Here is a 15269-nt window from a genome sequence, read left to right on the forward strand (position 1 = left end):
AGAACCCTTTTGGGTTCCATGTAAAACCCTGCCCACAGAGGGTTCTACATGGAACCCAAAGGATCCTACCTATAGGGACAGCCAGAACCCTGTTTTCTAAGAGTGTAGTTGAAGTGAATATGTTGACAGTTTTTTTCCTGTGGCTGTAATTAGTTATGCAATCTCTCACCTTTAGTCATACATTGACCAGGCAGCCCCGAGTCACCAACCAACCAGGAGCAGATGACCAGACCTAGGCACCTAGGTTACATGTCTCTGACTACTGTGAAGGGAAGAGGGGTGGTGTCTGGTTTGTTACAGTACGACAAGTGGTGCCTCTGCCTCTCCCTTTGGTGGATGTCAGAGAGAACGGCAGCCCAGAGATGCTCTTCTCTTTTTTATGTATCTCTCTCTCTCTTGCTGCTAATGAGTCATTTATTCCAGAAGGCACATTTGTTAGAGCCAAAGGAGCTGTGTTCACTTGTTCCCCCAGAGATGTGGTTATAGTCAGTACAGTCCTGATCCTCCCAGAACCAGCAGCTTTGGAACGATCCGAGGCTAGCAGAGCTGGAGTATTCTGAGCATGGTGTGTAATGGTTCGAGGCTAGCAGAGCTGGAGTATTCTGAGCATGGTGTGTAATGGTACGAGGCTAGCAGAGCTGGAGTATTCTGAGCATGGTGTGTAATGGTTCGAGGCTAGCAGAGCTGGAGTATTCTGAGCATGGTGTGTAATGGTACAAGGCTAGCAGAGCTGGAGTATTCTGAGCATGGTGTGTAATGGTTCGAGGCTAGCAGAGCTGGAGTATTCTGAGCATGGTGTGTAATGGTACGAGGCTAGCAGAGCTGGAGTATTCTGAGCATGGTGTGTAATGGTTCGAGGCTAGCAGAGCTGGAGTATTCTGAGCATGGTGTGTAATGGTTCGAGGCTAGCAGAGCTGGAGTATTCTGAGCATGGTGTGTAATGGTACGAGGCTAGCAGAGCTGGAGTATTCTGAGCATGGTGTGTAATGGTTCGAGGCTAGCAGAGCTGGAGTATTCTGAGCATGGTGTGTAATGGTACAAGGCTAGCAGAGCTGGAGTATTCTGAGCATGGTGTGTAATGGTTCGAGGCTAGCAGAGCTGGAGTATTCTGAGCATGGTGTGTAATGGTACGAGGCTAGCAGAGCTGGAGTATTCTGAGCATGGTGTGTAATGGTTCGAGGCTAGCAGAGCTGGAGTATTCTGAGCATGGTGTGTAATGGTTCGAGGCTAGCAGAGCTGGAGTATTCTGAGCATGGTGTGTAATGGTACGAGGCTAGCAGAGCTGGAGTATTCTGAGCATGGTGTGTAATGGTTCGAGGCTAGCAGAGCTGGAGTATTCTGAGCATGGTGTGTAATGGTTCGAGGCTAGCAGAGCTGGAGTATTCTGAGCATGGTGTGTAATGGTACGAGGCTAGCAGAGCTGGAGTATTCTGAGCATGGTGTGTAATGGTTCGAGGCTAGCAGAGCTGGAGTATTCTGAACATGGTGTAGCGTGTGTGGGTGGGTAATGATAGAGCATGGCATTTGGGAAGAGGCCATGGGGGGGAGGAGAGTCTGATGTTGGAGTGCTCTGGACTGGAACGGAATACATCCTCTACATAGTCTACAACCGAAACATCCACATAGGCCTCCATAGTGACTCACCCGCTATCATTATCTGAAAGGAGAAACATTTTAAATCTATACGCAACAAAAATAATACACCCCCAAAAACTTCAGATACACCGTGAACCATAACCTCAACATAATATAGAACATAGAAAAAATCTCTGAAACTGGAAACACTTATCTCCCTCACTAGCTTTAAGCACCAACTGTCAGAGCAGCTCACAGATTACTGCACCTGTACATAGCCCACCTATAATTTAGCCCTATCAACTACCTCTTTCCCAACTGTATTTAATTTATTTATTTATTTTGCTCCTTTGCACCCCATTATTTTTATTTCTACTTTGCACATTCTTCCATTGCAAAACTACCATTCCAGTGTTTTACTTGCTATATTGTATTTACCTTGCCACCAAGGCCTTTTTTGCCTTTACCTCCCTTCTCACCTCATTTGCTCACATTGTATATAGACTTGTTTATACTTTATTATTGACTGTATGTTTGTTTTACTCCATGTGTAACTCTGTGTTGTTGTATCTGTCGAACTGCTTTGCTTTATCTTGGCCAGGTCGCAATTGTAAATGAGAACTTGTTCTCAACTTGCCTACCTGGTTAAATAAAGGTAAATAATAATGAAAACAGCAAGGCAAATATATGAAAATATTCGTGGGCTTATGTTTTCATTTAAAAACCAATACAACCTTCATGATCTAGTTCTTGGTACATTTTTTTATTATACTGATTTGACTTTAGGCTACCTGTTGGTGTTTTCCGTGTTACTGTGCTCAGAGAACTGGGTATTGTATTGTAGTAGAGCCAAATAGTTTTAAATGGACACTTCAGAGAGCACAGGCCAGGTTGTTATCATCAGAAAGCCAATGAAGACCTTGCCGTCTCAGCAATAAAACAGGGTGGGCTTTAGTCTACCCCTTCGAGTGGTTTGTCATTTGAGAGTCAGGGCATATGCTGAATTAGGAAGCTGCATGCTCTCAGCAACTGCAAACAAATGCCTCTGTGGAGCTCAAATGTCCCCTAGATGCATGTGGGTCATTCACTTTTTGCAGGATACTTCTATCAGTCATAAATACCCAGCTGCTACCAAATAGAGAGCAAGTCTCTCTCTCTCTCTCTCTCTTTCTCTCTCTTTCTCTCTCTTTCTCTCTCTTTCTCTCTCTTTCTCTCTCTCCTCTCTAGTGGTGTAAATATAGGTTGCTATGAGAACACATGGCTCCCCGAGAGCATGCTGCCATTGTTGCTCTGTGGAGTGGCTGAGGGTGAGGGTATTCACTGTCTGTCCTCTGCTCAATAGGGGGGAAACTCAAGTGACAACCGACAAGAATAGCATTAGTTCTAACGTGTGGAAGGGTTAAAGAGCTTCTCAAGGTAGTGTTTCCCCTATATTATTTTAGCAGAGGTGGCTCTAAATTGTTGCAACTGCTGCAAAAAATATTTTGTATATATATATGCACACACACAGTACCAGCCAAAAGTTTGGACACACCTACTCATTCCAGGGTTTTCTTTATTTTTACTATTTTCTAGAATAACATTGTAGAATAACATCAAAACTATGAAATAACACATGGAATCATGTAGTAACCAAAAAAGTGTTAAACAAATCAAAATATATTTGAGATTCTTCAAAGTAGCCACCCTTTGCCTTGATGAAAGCTTTGCACACTCTTGGCATTATCTCAACCAGCTTCACTTGGTTTTGATGTATTCACTGTTATTCTACAATGTAGAAAATAGTAAAAATAAACAAAAACATTTGAATGAGTAGGTGTGTCCAAACTTTTGACTGGTATTGTGTGTGTGTGTGTGTGTGTGTGTGTGTGTCTGTGTGTATATACATATATACACACACAATACATACTACCGTTCAAAAGTAATTACTCAGAAATATATATCCCATATGGACTCAGGAGAGGCGATGGTCAAGAGCCATGCGTCCTCCGAAACGCGACCCTGCCAAGCCGCACTGCTTCTTGACACACTGCTCTCGTAACCCGGAAGCCAGCCACACCAATGTGTCAGAGGAATCACCATACAACTGGCGACCGATGTCCGTGTGCATGCGCCCAGCCCTCCACAGGAATCACCAGAGCACAATGGGACAAGGACATCCCAGCAGGCCAAACCCTTCCCTATCCCGGGCGAAGCTGGGACAATTATGTGCCGCCTCATTTGTCTCCCGGTTGCATCCGGCTGCGTCATGGCATGGGATTGAACTCGGGTCTGTAGTGACTCCTCAAGCACCGCGAAGCAGTGCCTTAGACCACTCTGCCACTCAGGAGGCTTTATAAAATATATATATATATATATATATATATATATATTTTTCTTCTTCTTCTTCTTCTTCTTCTTCTTCTTCTTCTTCTTCTTCTTCTTCTTCTTCTTCTTCTTCTTCTTCTTCTTCTTCTTCTTCTTCTTCTTCTTCTTCTTCTTCTTCTTCTTCTTCTTCTTCTTCTTCTTCTTCTTCTTCTTCTTCTTCTTCTTCTTCTTCTTCTTCTTCTTCTTCTTCTTCTTCTTCTTCTTCTTCTTCTTCTTCTTCTTCTTCTTCTTCTTCTTCTTCTTCTTCTTCTTCTTCTTCTTCTAAAAAAAATATATATATATTTCTGCCGAGATGTGCTTTTAAATACATGTAGATAGTCGTTGGCTCAATTACTGGAAGTCTATGGGAACACTAGTAGCAATCCACAGTCTCTCATTGATGTGTGCTGACAGTCTCTCTTTCTTTCTCTCTCAGCACTTGGACACCCTCCAAATGAAGGCAGATTTTTTTTTTCTTCCTCAGTCCTTAATCAATAGCTAGTCTGTTGTGGTATTGAAAGATCCCAAATGAGATGGCCAAAGATTTCTAAAACCAGATCAAGCTGCTTTAGCAGACAATGAGAACAATGGATGAACTATATAATTATCCGAATAAGTATTATATTTCCTGATATTTACTTGTTTATTCTCCTATTTCTCCTTTCATATTATTAATAAAAACATTTAAATCAAATCTTCAATGTTTATTTTTTGATCAGTTCCTTCATGTTATTGTATGCTAAGAAAAGCACTATAATATCAGGAGATTTTCCTTTACCTTACTACTATTTGTGTACTGTGTGAATGTTCCAATATGATCCTAGTTCATATGTAGTATAGTATGTAGTTACTAATAATATGCAGGTATTTCATATGCTAATTATGGTCAGTAAAATACATGTCTGTTGGAGTGAAATGGGTCACTTTTTTGTTTTATTACTCCATAGTATGCCTAAATGCAGTGTCTACTTTTTAAAGGATAGTGCTCCCATTGTTTGGGTCTAATCCCATTGTGCTGCATAGAACGGCCATGACAGGTGTCTCTCAGCACAGTCTCTACGTCCCAAATGGCGCACTATTCACTTTATAGTGCACTGCATTAGATTGACCAGGGCCTGTAGGGCTCTGCTCAAAAGTGATGCACCATATACAGATTAGGGTGCCATTTGGGATGCAGCTAGTGTTGCCCCTACCTTCAACTTCTAAAATGACAGGTTGTCATTGTGTACGTCTTTCTTCATCAGGCCAAAACTACAGTCCAAAACTCCACTAACATATTCCACTATTTTAATAAGACCCAGGGAATTATTTTGTCAGGATAACTTATGAACCTCATACAGTACAAGCTCTTATCAGTCTTTCCTTGCAGAGTGAGTTGTATCGCTGACTGACTCACTGCTTCCTTTATTGTTGTCAAATACAACAGAGAGCATTATTGATATGAACTTGAGCCCTGTGGCAGAAAGAGCACAGAGGGGTTGACTTATTCTAACTGGATAGTTGCCTAGAGTGGAGCAGAGTCTTATTTGGGCCTTGGAATGTGAACAGTCCCATGCACACAGAGACTAATCTCGTAATCAGTCTAACACAACACCAGGGTAACAAACTACCAGGTCAGATTGTAGAAGTAGTACCTATTCACTGGTTAGCTAGATACCCTACAGCTACTGCGGTTCCTGTGCTGTGGGGCTTGTTGTGTTACTTACACACTCCCACTGGGTCTAAACAGCTAGGTTAGGTTTATAGCAGTAGTAGGCCACTCCTCTCAACACCTAGCTGGTTGGTTAGTCACTGGATACTCCCTACTGTAGTGCCCTGTGCTGTACTGTGGGGTGGTGTTGTTGACCATATCATACTGTAACTATCTATGACAAACCCTACTGCAATGTAATCCTGCAATGATTACAGCTGTGAGTCTTTGGGGGTAAGTCTCTAAGAGCTTTGCCCACCTGGACTGGACAATATTTGCCCATTATTCTTTAAAACATTATTGAAATGGATTGTTGATGGTTGCTAGACAGCCATTTTCAAGTCTTGCTATAGATTTCCAAGCTGATTTAAGCCAAAACTGTAACCGGGTCACTCAGGAACATATCATGTCGTGGTGGTATGCAACTCCAGTGTAGATTTAGCCTAACCCTTGCCGATGACAAGCATACCCATATTATGATGCAGCCACCACCATGCTTGAAAATATGAAGAGTGATACTCAGTGATGTGTTGTATTGGATTTGCTCCAAACATTATGTTTTGTATTCAGAACAAAATGTTCATTTCTTTGCCACACTTTGTGTGTTCTTTGTGGTTGAGTCTGTGCTTGAAATTCACTACTTGATTCAGGGACCTTACAGATAATTGTATGTGTGGGGTACAGAGATTGGGTAGTCATTAAGAAATCATCTTAACCACCATATTGAATATGGAATGAGTCCATGCAACATTTATTATGTGACTTGTGAAGCACATTTTTACTCCTGAACTTATTTAGGCTTGACATAACAAAGGGGTTGAATACTTATTGACTTAAGACATTTCAGCTTTACATTTTTTTTATGACTTGTTCTACAATCAACATTGCACTTTGACTTTATGAGGTATTGTGTGTAGACACAAGATCTCAATTGAATCCATTTTAAATTTGGGCACCAAACAGGAACCAAACACCCAAAATTGTGGAAAAGTAAAGGGGTGTGAATACTTTCTGAAGGCACTGGATTTACTAAATCATTGCCACTACTTCAAAAAACATTTTTAACCTTTAATTATTATTAGTATTTGTTTTATTTTGCCGAGGCGCGCTTTGGGCACACTGGTTGAATCAACGTTGTTTCCACATAATTTAAATGAAATGACGTTGAACCAACGTGGAATAGACACTGAATTGACATCTGTACCCAGTTAGGGTTAATATAGAATTGTCTGGTGATAAAATGAAACTGTCCTTGATTTACAGATTTGTTTCAAAGGAAGAGAACATCATTTAATGTTCATGTATTTTGGAGTACAATGTCCTTTAAAAAAAGTCACCAGAAGTGACCTTCTCACAGTCGTTCAACAAATTCTTGTATGTGTTTCCATTGGATTGTGTGTTCAATTAAAAAATAATATCTCGGGTTGATTCCTTTCACAACTGGCCAATGAAGTGGAGAGAGCGGACTGAGTGGTTCTGTGAAAGGTCCATTTGTAACCCAGTCACTCAGGAAACTGCACTTACTGCCCAGCTCAGGAACTGAGTTTTCTTCTCTCTTTAGGAGATTCTCTCATCGCCCAAAAGCGCGCGCGCGTGTGTGTGTGTGTGTGTGTGTGTGTGTGTGTGTGCGCGCGTGTGTGTGCGTTGGCTGACTCTGGTACGATCTGTCTCGAGCAGAGGTGTACGAGTTGTGTGCGTTGGCTGACTCTGGAGACAAGGGCATGCTACGATCTCAGTCTCGAGCAGAGGTGTACGAGTTGTGTGCGTTGGCTGACTCTGGAGACAAGGGCATGCTAAGATCTCAGTCTCGAGCAGAGGTGTACGAGTTGTGTGCGTTGGCTGACTCTGGAGACAAGGGCATGCTAAGATCTCAGTCTCGAGCAGAGGTGTACGAGTTGTGTGCGTTGGATGACTCTGGAGACAAGGGCATGCTACGATCTCAGTCTCGAGCAGAGGTGTACGAGTTGTGTGCGTTGGCTGACTCTGGAGACAAGGGCATGCTACGATCTCAGTCTCGAGCGGAGGTGTACGAGTTGTGTGCGTTGGCTGACTCTGGAGACAAGGGCATGCTAAGATCTCAGTCTCGAGCAGAGGTGTACGAGTTGTGTGCGTTGGCTGACTCTGGAGACAAGGGCATGCTACGATCTCAGTCTCGAGCGGAGGTGTACGAGTTGTTGTCCCAATATCAAACACACAGGTGCAGTCTCCCTGACCCATTCATAGTGGTATACTGCAGTACACTGTTTTTGATCATGAAGTTCTTTTCATTTCATCGCCCTCTCTCTGGTGTTTTTGTTTTGAACAATTGTGGTTCAATGGTTCAATTCTTCTGGGGCTGTGGATAGATGCCGGACTTAGTTATTAATAATTAACTTAGGTGAGGTTAGAGTCTAAGCACGGTAGTTTGTTGAATGTTCACATGCACGCCTACTCTCCACCTTCACAGAACAAGTTGTCTTCGAGGCTCCTAGAAGAGCCCTTTTCCCTGTAACCCCAGGCCTTGGGAAGGATTTATAAACATGGACTGATATATAGAACGCTTAATCAAAAAGCCCAAGGACTGACTTGACGTGAGTGGTGCAGATTTATCTCATACTGTTGTTTGCTCAGAAGGGAGAAAGTGTGTAGCTATTAAACATACCTAGAAGGGAAAAGGCATTAATCATTGTAAACTGTATATTATAGTCGAGATAATGGTGTGTGCTGAGACAAGGCTACAATTTGTTCCTGACACGTGTCAAATACATAGTCAGGTGTAGTGAAAGTTAGGACCACTAATGATTTACATAATCTTCTTTCAAAGTCCTGCCATCAGTGCAGTTAGTGCCATGTATTTTGGTGCAGTGTAGAGCTGCCGCCTTATGCCTATTTATATATTGAAGCATTATACAGTATAATGACAAACATGAGTTTGGATGAATTGCAATGCATGCTGGTTATCTTTATCCTTGTGTGTTTAGATGGTTACATCTCTATGCTGTATAAAATAATTGTTTGATTTATTTATTTGCACACAAGAAACTACAAAACAATATGATAAAGGTTTAAAAGGCAAAGGAAAAGAGCATGTGCAGGAGGGGTTAAAAACCCAGAGGCTTGTAGAGCACCGCCCCTTTTTTATATTTCTAAAATAAGATCACTGCATCAAGTTTTTATAATAATGAACCAATCATGATACGGAAAGTCCTTGGTGTCAGATTTGAATGGTATATCACAACACGGACCACTGTGACCCTGCCAACCAATAAACAACCATTGCATGTCTGGAGACAGACTTGTTTATGTAATCTCACTGAAAGACAGAATGTCATTGCCATTTCAAGTTGCCTTTGTTATGTTCGTTGTCACCTATCCCAGTGCAAAACAGCAATGTTTTTCAAAGTCTTGTCTATTCTATTTCCCTTGGAATCACCATGATGACCGGACTGCCTTTTCTGGGAGAAAACAAAACAACATAGAGAAATTAATTAAGTTGCCACAATCCGGCCAATCTGCAAATGACAATTTCGCTCTAAGATATCTGATTATAAAACTAAACTTAGCCGTATCCCTAACCTTATGCCTAACCTCTGTCCATCCCTCAGGAAGAGGATGAAGTCCCGAGCCCCCCCTCCACCCCTGGCCCCCGAGCCCGCCCCCAGGAGAATCTTCCGTAACGCAGTGCCTGATGGGGGAGGCTCAGCGCAGGGCAGTATGGGCAGCATGGTGATGGACACCAAGGAGAACATGATGAGGACCAGCGTAGACCTCCACATCACTCTGCCTCAAGGCTACCAGACCAGCAGCACAGTGGACGGCAGGTGACAGGCAACACCACACACTCGTCACATGCATATGCACACGTACACATGAACCCTTCGACCCTCAATTCACAGACTCTGTTATGTATGTGGATGTGGCCTTTGGTATCTGATCGGAGAGGCCTTTTCAAGGTTCCCTCAGTTTCCCAGAATCTGTGTGTGTGTGTGTGTGTGTGTGTGTACATTTTGTGAGAAGCTGACCGGCCAGAGCCTCTCTGGCCTTAATGAGGGTCTCTCTCTTTTTCTGCTGGAGCAGTGAGTGAATCAGACTAGGCCATCCAGGACTCCAGGACTTCATGCAGAAAACAAGACAAGGGCTTCTGTTAATGAGTGGCATGTGAGAGGTTCTAACAGTATTTTTTGTAAACCTATATAGGACAGTGATTCCAGGTCTGTCTGAAGTCTTGCCAACTGCTCTGGACAGAGAACTGATCTGGGATCAGGCTCGTACAGTGGTCGTCATCTCTCTCACTTGGGGCCGTCTTTTCCATTGTCTTTTACTCTAAGTGATGCTCTTTGCCAAGTAATTTGGGTAACACTTCATTTGGATAGTCCATCTTTAGACTATCAGTAACAATTCAACTAGTTATCTAATACTAAACAAAATTCTAATTCGAACAGAAAGCTTATTACTTTCAAATTGTGTCACTTAGTGAGCATTTCTCCTTTGTAAAGATAATCCATCCACATGATAATCCATCCACATGACAGGTGTGGCATATGAAGTAGCTGATGCTGGGGACAATAAAAGGCCACTCTAAAATGTGCAGGTTTATCACACAACACAATGTCATAGATGGCTCCAAGTTTTGATGGAGCGTGTAATTGGCATACTGACTGCAGGAATGTCCATTAGAGCTGTTGCCAAGGGAATTGAATGTTCATTTCTCTACCATAAGGCACCTCCAATGTCGTTTTAGAGAATTTGACAGTTCAACCAACCAGCCTCAAAACCGCAGACCACATGTAACCACGCCAGTCCATGACCTCCACATCCGGCTTCTTTGGGATGGTCTTGAGATCACCTGCGGGATTGTCTTGATCTTGAGGCCCATTGTCATGCCATTCATCCGCCACCATCACCTCATGTTTCAGCAAGGATCTGTACACAATTCTTGGAAGCTGAAAATGTCCCAGTTCTTCCATGGCCTGCATACTCACCAGATATGTCACCCATTGTTTGGGATGCTCTGGATCGACTTGAATGACAGCGTTCCCGCCAATATCCAGCAACTTCGCACAGCCGTTGAAGAGGAGTGGGACAACATTCCACAGGTCACAATCAACAGCCTGATCAACTCTATGTGAAGGAGATGTGTCGCGTTGCATGAGGCAAATGGTGGTCATACCAGATCCTGACTGGTTTTCTGATCCACATCCATTTCCTTATATGAACTGTAACTCAGTAAAATCTTTTAAATTGTTGCATTTATATTTTTGTTCAATATAGATTCACACATTACTGAGCAGAAATCACATCTCACATCTCTAGCCCTAACCTTAAACCTTATCTTAACCTTAAACTCTACCCTTATTCTAAACCTAACCCTAACCGTAACCTTAGCATACAGTTGCTTATCAACAGATAGTTTGTTGATAGTACGACCATCTGTAGAGCATTTACAGATGTGAAATCTGGACAATCCAAATGAAGTGTGTCTGACTGTCATTTGATTTATGGGAAATTCGTTTTGCTGTCTCAGTGCATGATAAAACCCAAGGGAGTTTCATCCAGGTGTCATAAATGTATTGTAATCACCTGGTTCATGTGTGCAGGAAGCAGTCAGACAACATCCTCTCCATTATGTGTAAGGGTTTTGTCACACTGTTTTCATTATGATAGGGAATACAGGTCAATGTGTTGTGTTTCCAGTGTCTTGTCAAAGCCTCATTGCTATTCTAAGAAGAAAGTTGTAGTATAAATGAATACATTGTTATTTTCGAACGAACCATAACTCTCCATCCTACAGCTAATGTGTAATGCATTATGATGCAGTTGTAAGACTTGCGATGAGCAAACTTTTCTATGGTCATTACGAGTTGGTTGTTCAGAGCAGCCCTTTAGCAGTTTGGTCATATGAACTGTCTTCTCCCAGCAGGCAGTAGAAAGCATCCTTGAGTTTCTCTCTGTCCTGGGTTGACAGTCACACCTCGTCAGTTGACGTTCTGCATTCCATGACATGGGACTTCATATGACGCTCAAAAACAGAACATTGTATCAGTATTGATTAAGATATTCTATATTCTCAAGTGAATGATTTAGGACACTGGCCAGTCAGGCTAGTAGACTACAATTTTTACTAGCCCAGGTTACATTATTCTAGCCAAATCTGTGCCATTTGATATTTGAAATACAAAATGCCACTCGCCTGACGGGCTAGTTTGGCACATTTTCTACTAGCCCTATTTGCAAAGTACTAGCCTCAGGCTAGCTTAATTTCCTTCCCTGCATACATATATTATAAGTAGACCAGATGGGTATTTTATTGTCAATTGACTAAGGCTAGATTTCCTATCTGTAATTAATTAAACTTTCTAATTCATTTAACATGTCACTGAGTTCAGATCATTAAATCAGCCTTTTATGTACCAATTTGCAGGCTTATCTAATGCTGTAAGCCGAGTGGCATGAGTGTAATTACAGGTATTCCTATTGGAGCTAAAGGAGGTAACCCTATCTGTCAGTCAGGTCACATCCCAAACGACACCCTATTCCCTATATAGTGCACTACTTTTGACCAGAGCCCATAGCGGTCTTGTCAAAAGTAGTGGTCCTTGGTCAAAGAAGTGCGCTAACTAGAGAATAGGGACTTACCTTGGTCTATTCTGTCCCGCTACTCTCTACTCTACTCTGACGAGCCTGTGACTCTACTTCCACCTGGCTTCCTGTCTGTGACTCAGCCTGGCTTCCTGTGCTGCTTTCACCTCTCTGTGCAGCAAGGCGCTCATGGACCTGTTGGTGGATCTGTGCAGCCGGTACCACCTGAACCCAGCCTATCACACCCTGGAGCTGCTGTCCAGCGAGGGCCTGTCCCTAGCCTTCAAACCCAACAGCCTGCTGGGGTCCCTGGACGTTGTTGCCATAAGCATCAGGGAGAAAGTGTTGCAGGACAAAGTGGTGCGGAAACCTCCGCCTAAAGTGCCAGAGGTGAGTACCTACTGATCCTGACCCTGATATAGAGAGATCTGTGTGTGTTTGTTTGATACTGTTCTACTGATTGAGGATATGTAGCTGCAATGTGACTGTTAATAAGAAATGAGCTGTGTTTATTGTAACTTGAGGATTCATAGTTATCCTCTGTTTAGCCTTCCATGAATGCACATGTATGTTGCACTTCATGAAGTTATTGGAAATGAGTTTGTTCTGGTCTGGGCCTTTTGCTGTTGTAGTGCACGGATGGGTATTGTTGACTGTTTTTGGGATACAATGAATAAGATGTTTTCAGCATTCATTGAACCTAACCTTTGACACCTGGGAAAGGTGATGAATGATTGTCTATGTAACCGTGCGATCGCCCTTCTTTACCTTTTGACACTAAATCGTTGCAGCAGGAAAGACCACAAAAACCAAAAAGGGCTCATGCTAAGGTAGGCAGCAGGTGTTGTAGAGCCAGTCTCTAAACCAGTGGGATTATTACCGGCTCTCGGTGGCTGATTGAGTGTCTTCTCTCTCTGTCTCCAGTGTCTCCTAGTCTCCTCCTACTTACCTAGCATGTGAATTTTTCATGAGTGCCTTACCTTTAGTTACCATGCATTATTTCTACTCTACTCTCAGGCCTCACTGGCCCTGCTCCCCCTATCTCCCTTTGACCTCCCTTTGGCTGATGGCCATAGTCTGGCACTATTTCACTCTGAGTCATCAACATTGTGGGTAACATTTTACTTAAAGCCAACAGGTATAATGCATTATGATGTGGTTGTAGTGGATTTTATGATTTGTAATAAGCATGTACAGTATAAACCCCTTTTTTAAAATAATTTGCTTCAGTAAATATTAGCAAAGAGCCACACACAAAAACAGTTGTGTTTGTGATTGTTACACACCCTTGACTGGTAAGTGTTTGACATGATGTTTTCAGAAGGAGAGTCTTGAAGTCTGTACATTGTGTACTGGTGTGTGACCGTCATGGCCTCCATGATAACAGTATCTTTTGTTGTTTGTCCCAAATGGCACCCTACGTTTTATATAGTGCACTACTTTTGACCAGATCCCTATGGGACCTTGTTCAAAATAATGCACTATATAGTGTGCCATTTGGGATTCATCCTGTGTTCTTCATAACAACCACCTCAACCCTCTTAGTGCTGCTGGCTCTGTTGTTGTGATCCCTCTCTATAGGTACACCAAACACCCTGGGACTGACCAGGCAGTGGCTGCCCACACACAGGCCCTCTCTGTCAGGCCTCGACTTGGCTCCGGGCCTCAGTTACCTTAGAGTGCTAGTCTTGAATGAGCCCCAGTCTCACCCCCCCCTACTCTCCTAGGCCTGTCAACAAATGTCTACGTTCTAAGGGAAAAGCTGAAAGTAAAGCATAACCTCTTTTTAAGTGAGGTGGAGTGAAGTTTTTAGTTAATCATGGTTTATCCTATGATTCTGACACAAACCTTTTTTTTGTCTCTCTCAATATTTTCCACCCTAGTTTTTCCCATTGAATGTGTACTGCTGAGATCTTTACCATCAAGTCCCATTTAATTACTGAACTTAGACATGGGTTCAAATTGAACGTTTTATTTCAAATACTTTGAGCATTTGATTGAGCCTGCCTGAAGTGCCAGATCGGCATGATTGCAGGCAAGCTCAAGGTCAAACAAACACTATTTGAACCTAGGAGGTTCTCTAATACTCTTTAATACTCTATCCATCCATTGGCACTAAAGTCACTCTGTCTTCCCTGTAAAGAAAACGGTGCGTCTGGTGGTGAACTACCACAGGAGCCAGAAGGCGGTGGTGAGGGTGAGTCCCCTGGTGCCCCTAGGGAGCTTGGTGCCAGCCATCTGTGAGAAGTGTGACTTTGACCCGGCCCATGTCCTGCTGCTGAAGGACAATGTCAGCAACCATGAGCTGGAGCTAGACAAGTGTCTGAGCGAGCTAGGAATCAGAGAGCTGTACGTACTGGACCAGTCTATTGGTAAATAAACCACCTTATACCCCCATCTCCCTCCACCTCTTCCTATAGAATGGTGGCATATTTCTTGCCAATTCCTATGGTCATCCTACGGTACGACAATGATTATAGGAGTTGACAAGACGGCACAAACAGATCTGGGACCAGGCTATTCCATGTCCTCACATGATATCTGCAGTGTTAACCTGGTCCCAGATCAAATCAAGTTTGAAATGTTAAGGAGTTGACATTGTAGCACAAATAGATCTGAGATCAGGCTAACTGTACCAACCTATCTCTGTTAACAAACTATTACTGTTCCTCTTATTCTTCTCAACCTGTTTAATCGTATATTTAATTTGAGCTCTCTCCGTTTTCTGTCACGCTTTTACACCCTGACTGCATCTATAAACAGCACTTACACGTGAGATTGTTTTGAATCAAAGTACCATGCATTACTTTCTTACTGCAGCTAGCTACATCTGCGCCTGTAATGTTTACATGGGATGTAATTCAGTCTGGGCTAGTTCATCTTATCACGGTGGCGCTGCAGAATAAATAAGTGAGCTTGTGTTTACATATTTGGTTAAATGAGCTTCGATAAGCACATGCCCTCCAGTATGTGTACTCTGCCCCCTATGACTCTGCCCCTAGAGAGGCAATATAGACGGTTAGTCATTGGAACACTACCTACAAAGCCTAGTGAGATGTACTGATGCTTGAGTTAAACTAGAGGCACTTGTCAAATACCA

General features: G+C 42.7%; 1 protein-coding gene across 13 annotated transcripts in view; it reads left to right on the forward strand.

The window, feature by feature from the left end:
- The window catches only part of LOC110485894 (protein cordon-bleu), a 60778-nt gene that overhangs the window by 5590 nt on the left and 39919 nt on the right, over positions 1 to 15269 (forward strand). For 8 of the 13 annotated variants that reach the window (XM_036944443.2, XM_036944436.2, XM_036944441.2 and 5 more), the window contains exons 3-5: positions 9196 to 9411; positions 12349 to 12559; positions 14313 to 14541. In XM_036944443.2, coding sequence (XP_036800338.2) covers positions 9196 to 9411; positions 12349 to 12559; positions 14313 to 14541 — 656 coding nt within the window. Of the gene's footprint in view, positions 1 to 8057; positions 8182 to 9195; positions 9412 to 12348; positions 12560 to 14312; positions 14542 to 15269 lie in introns of all 13 variants that reach the window. The other 5 variants (XM_090195306.1, XM_090195342.1, XM_090195319.1 and 2 more) reach the window with 1 other exon arrangement.

This window comes from Oncorhynchus mykiss, chromosome 2 (genome assembly GCF_057628025.1).
Source record: "Oncorhynchus mykiss isolate SJ-2025 chromosome 2, ASM5762802v1, whole genome shotgun sequence".
In the NCBI taxonomy this organism is placed as follows: domain Eukaryota; kingdom Metazoa; phylum Chordata; class Actinopteri; order Salmoniformes; family Salmonidae; genus Oncorhynchus; species Oncorhynchus mykiss.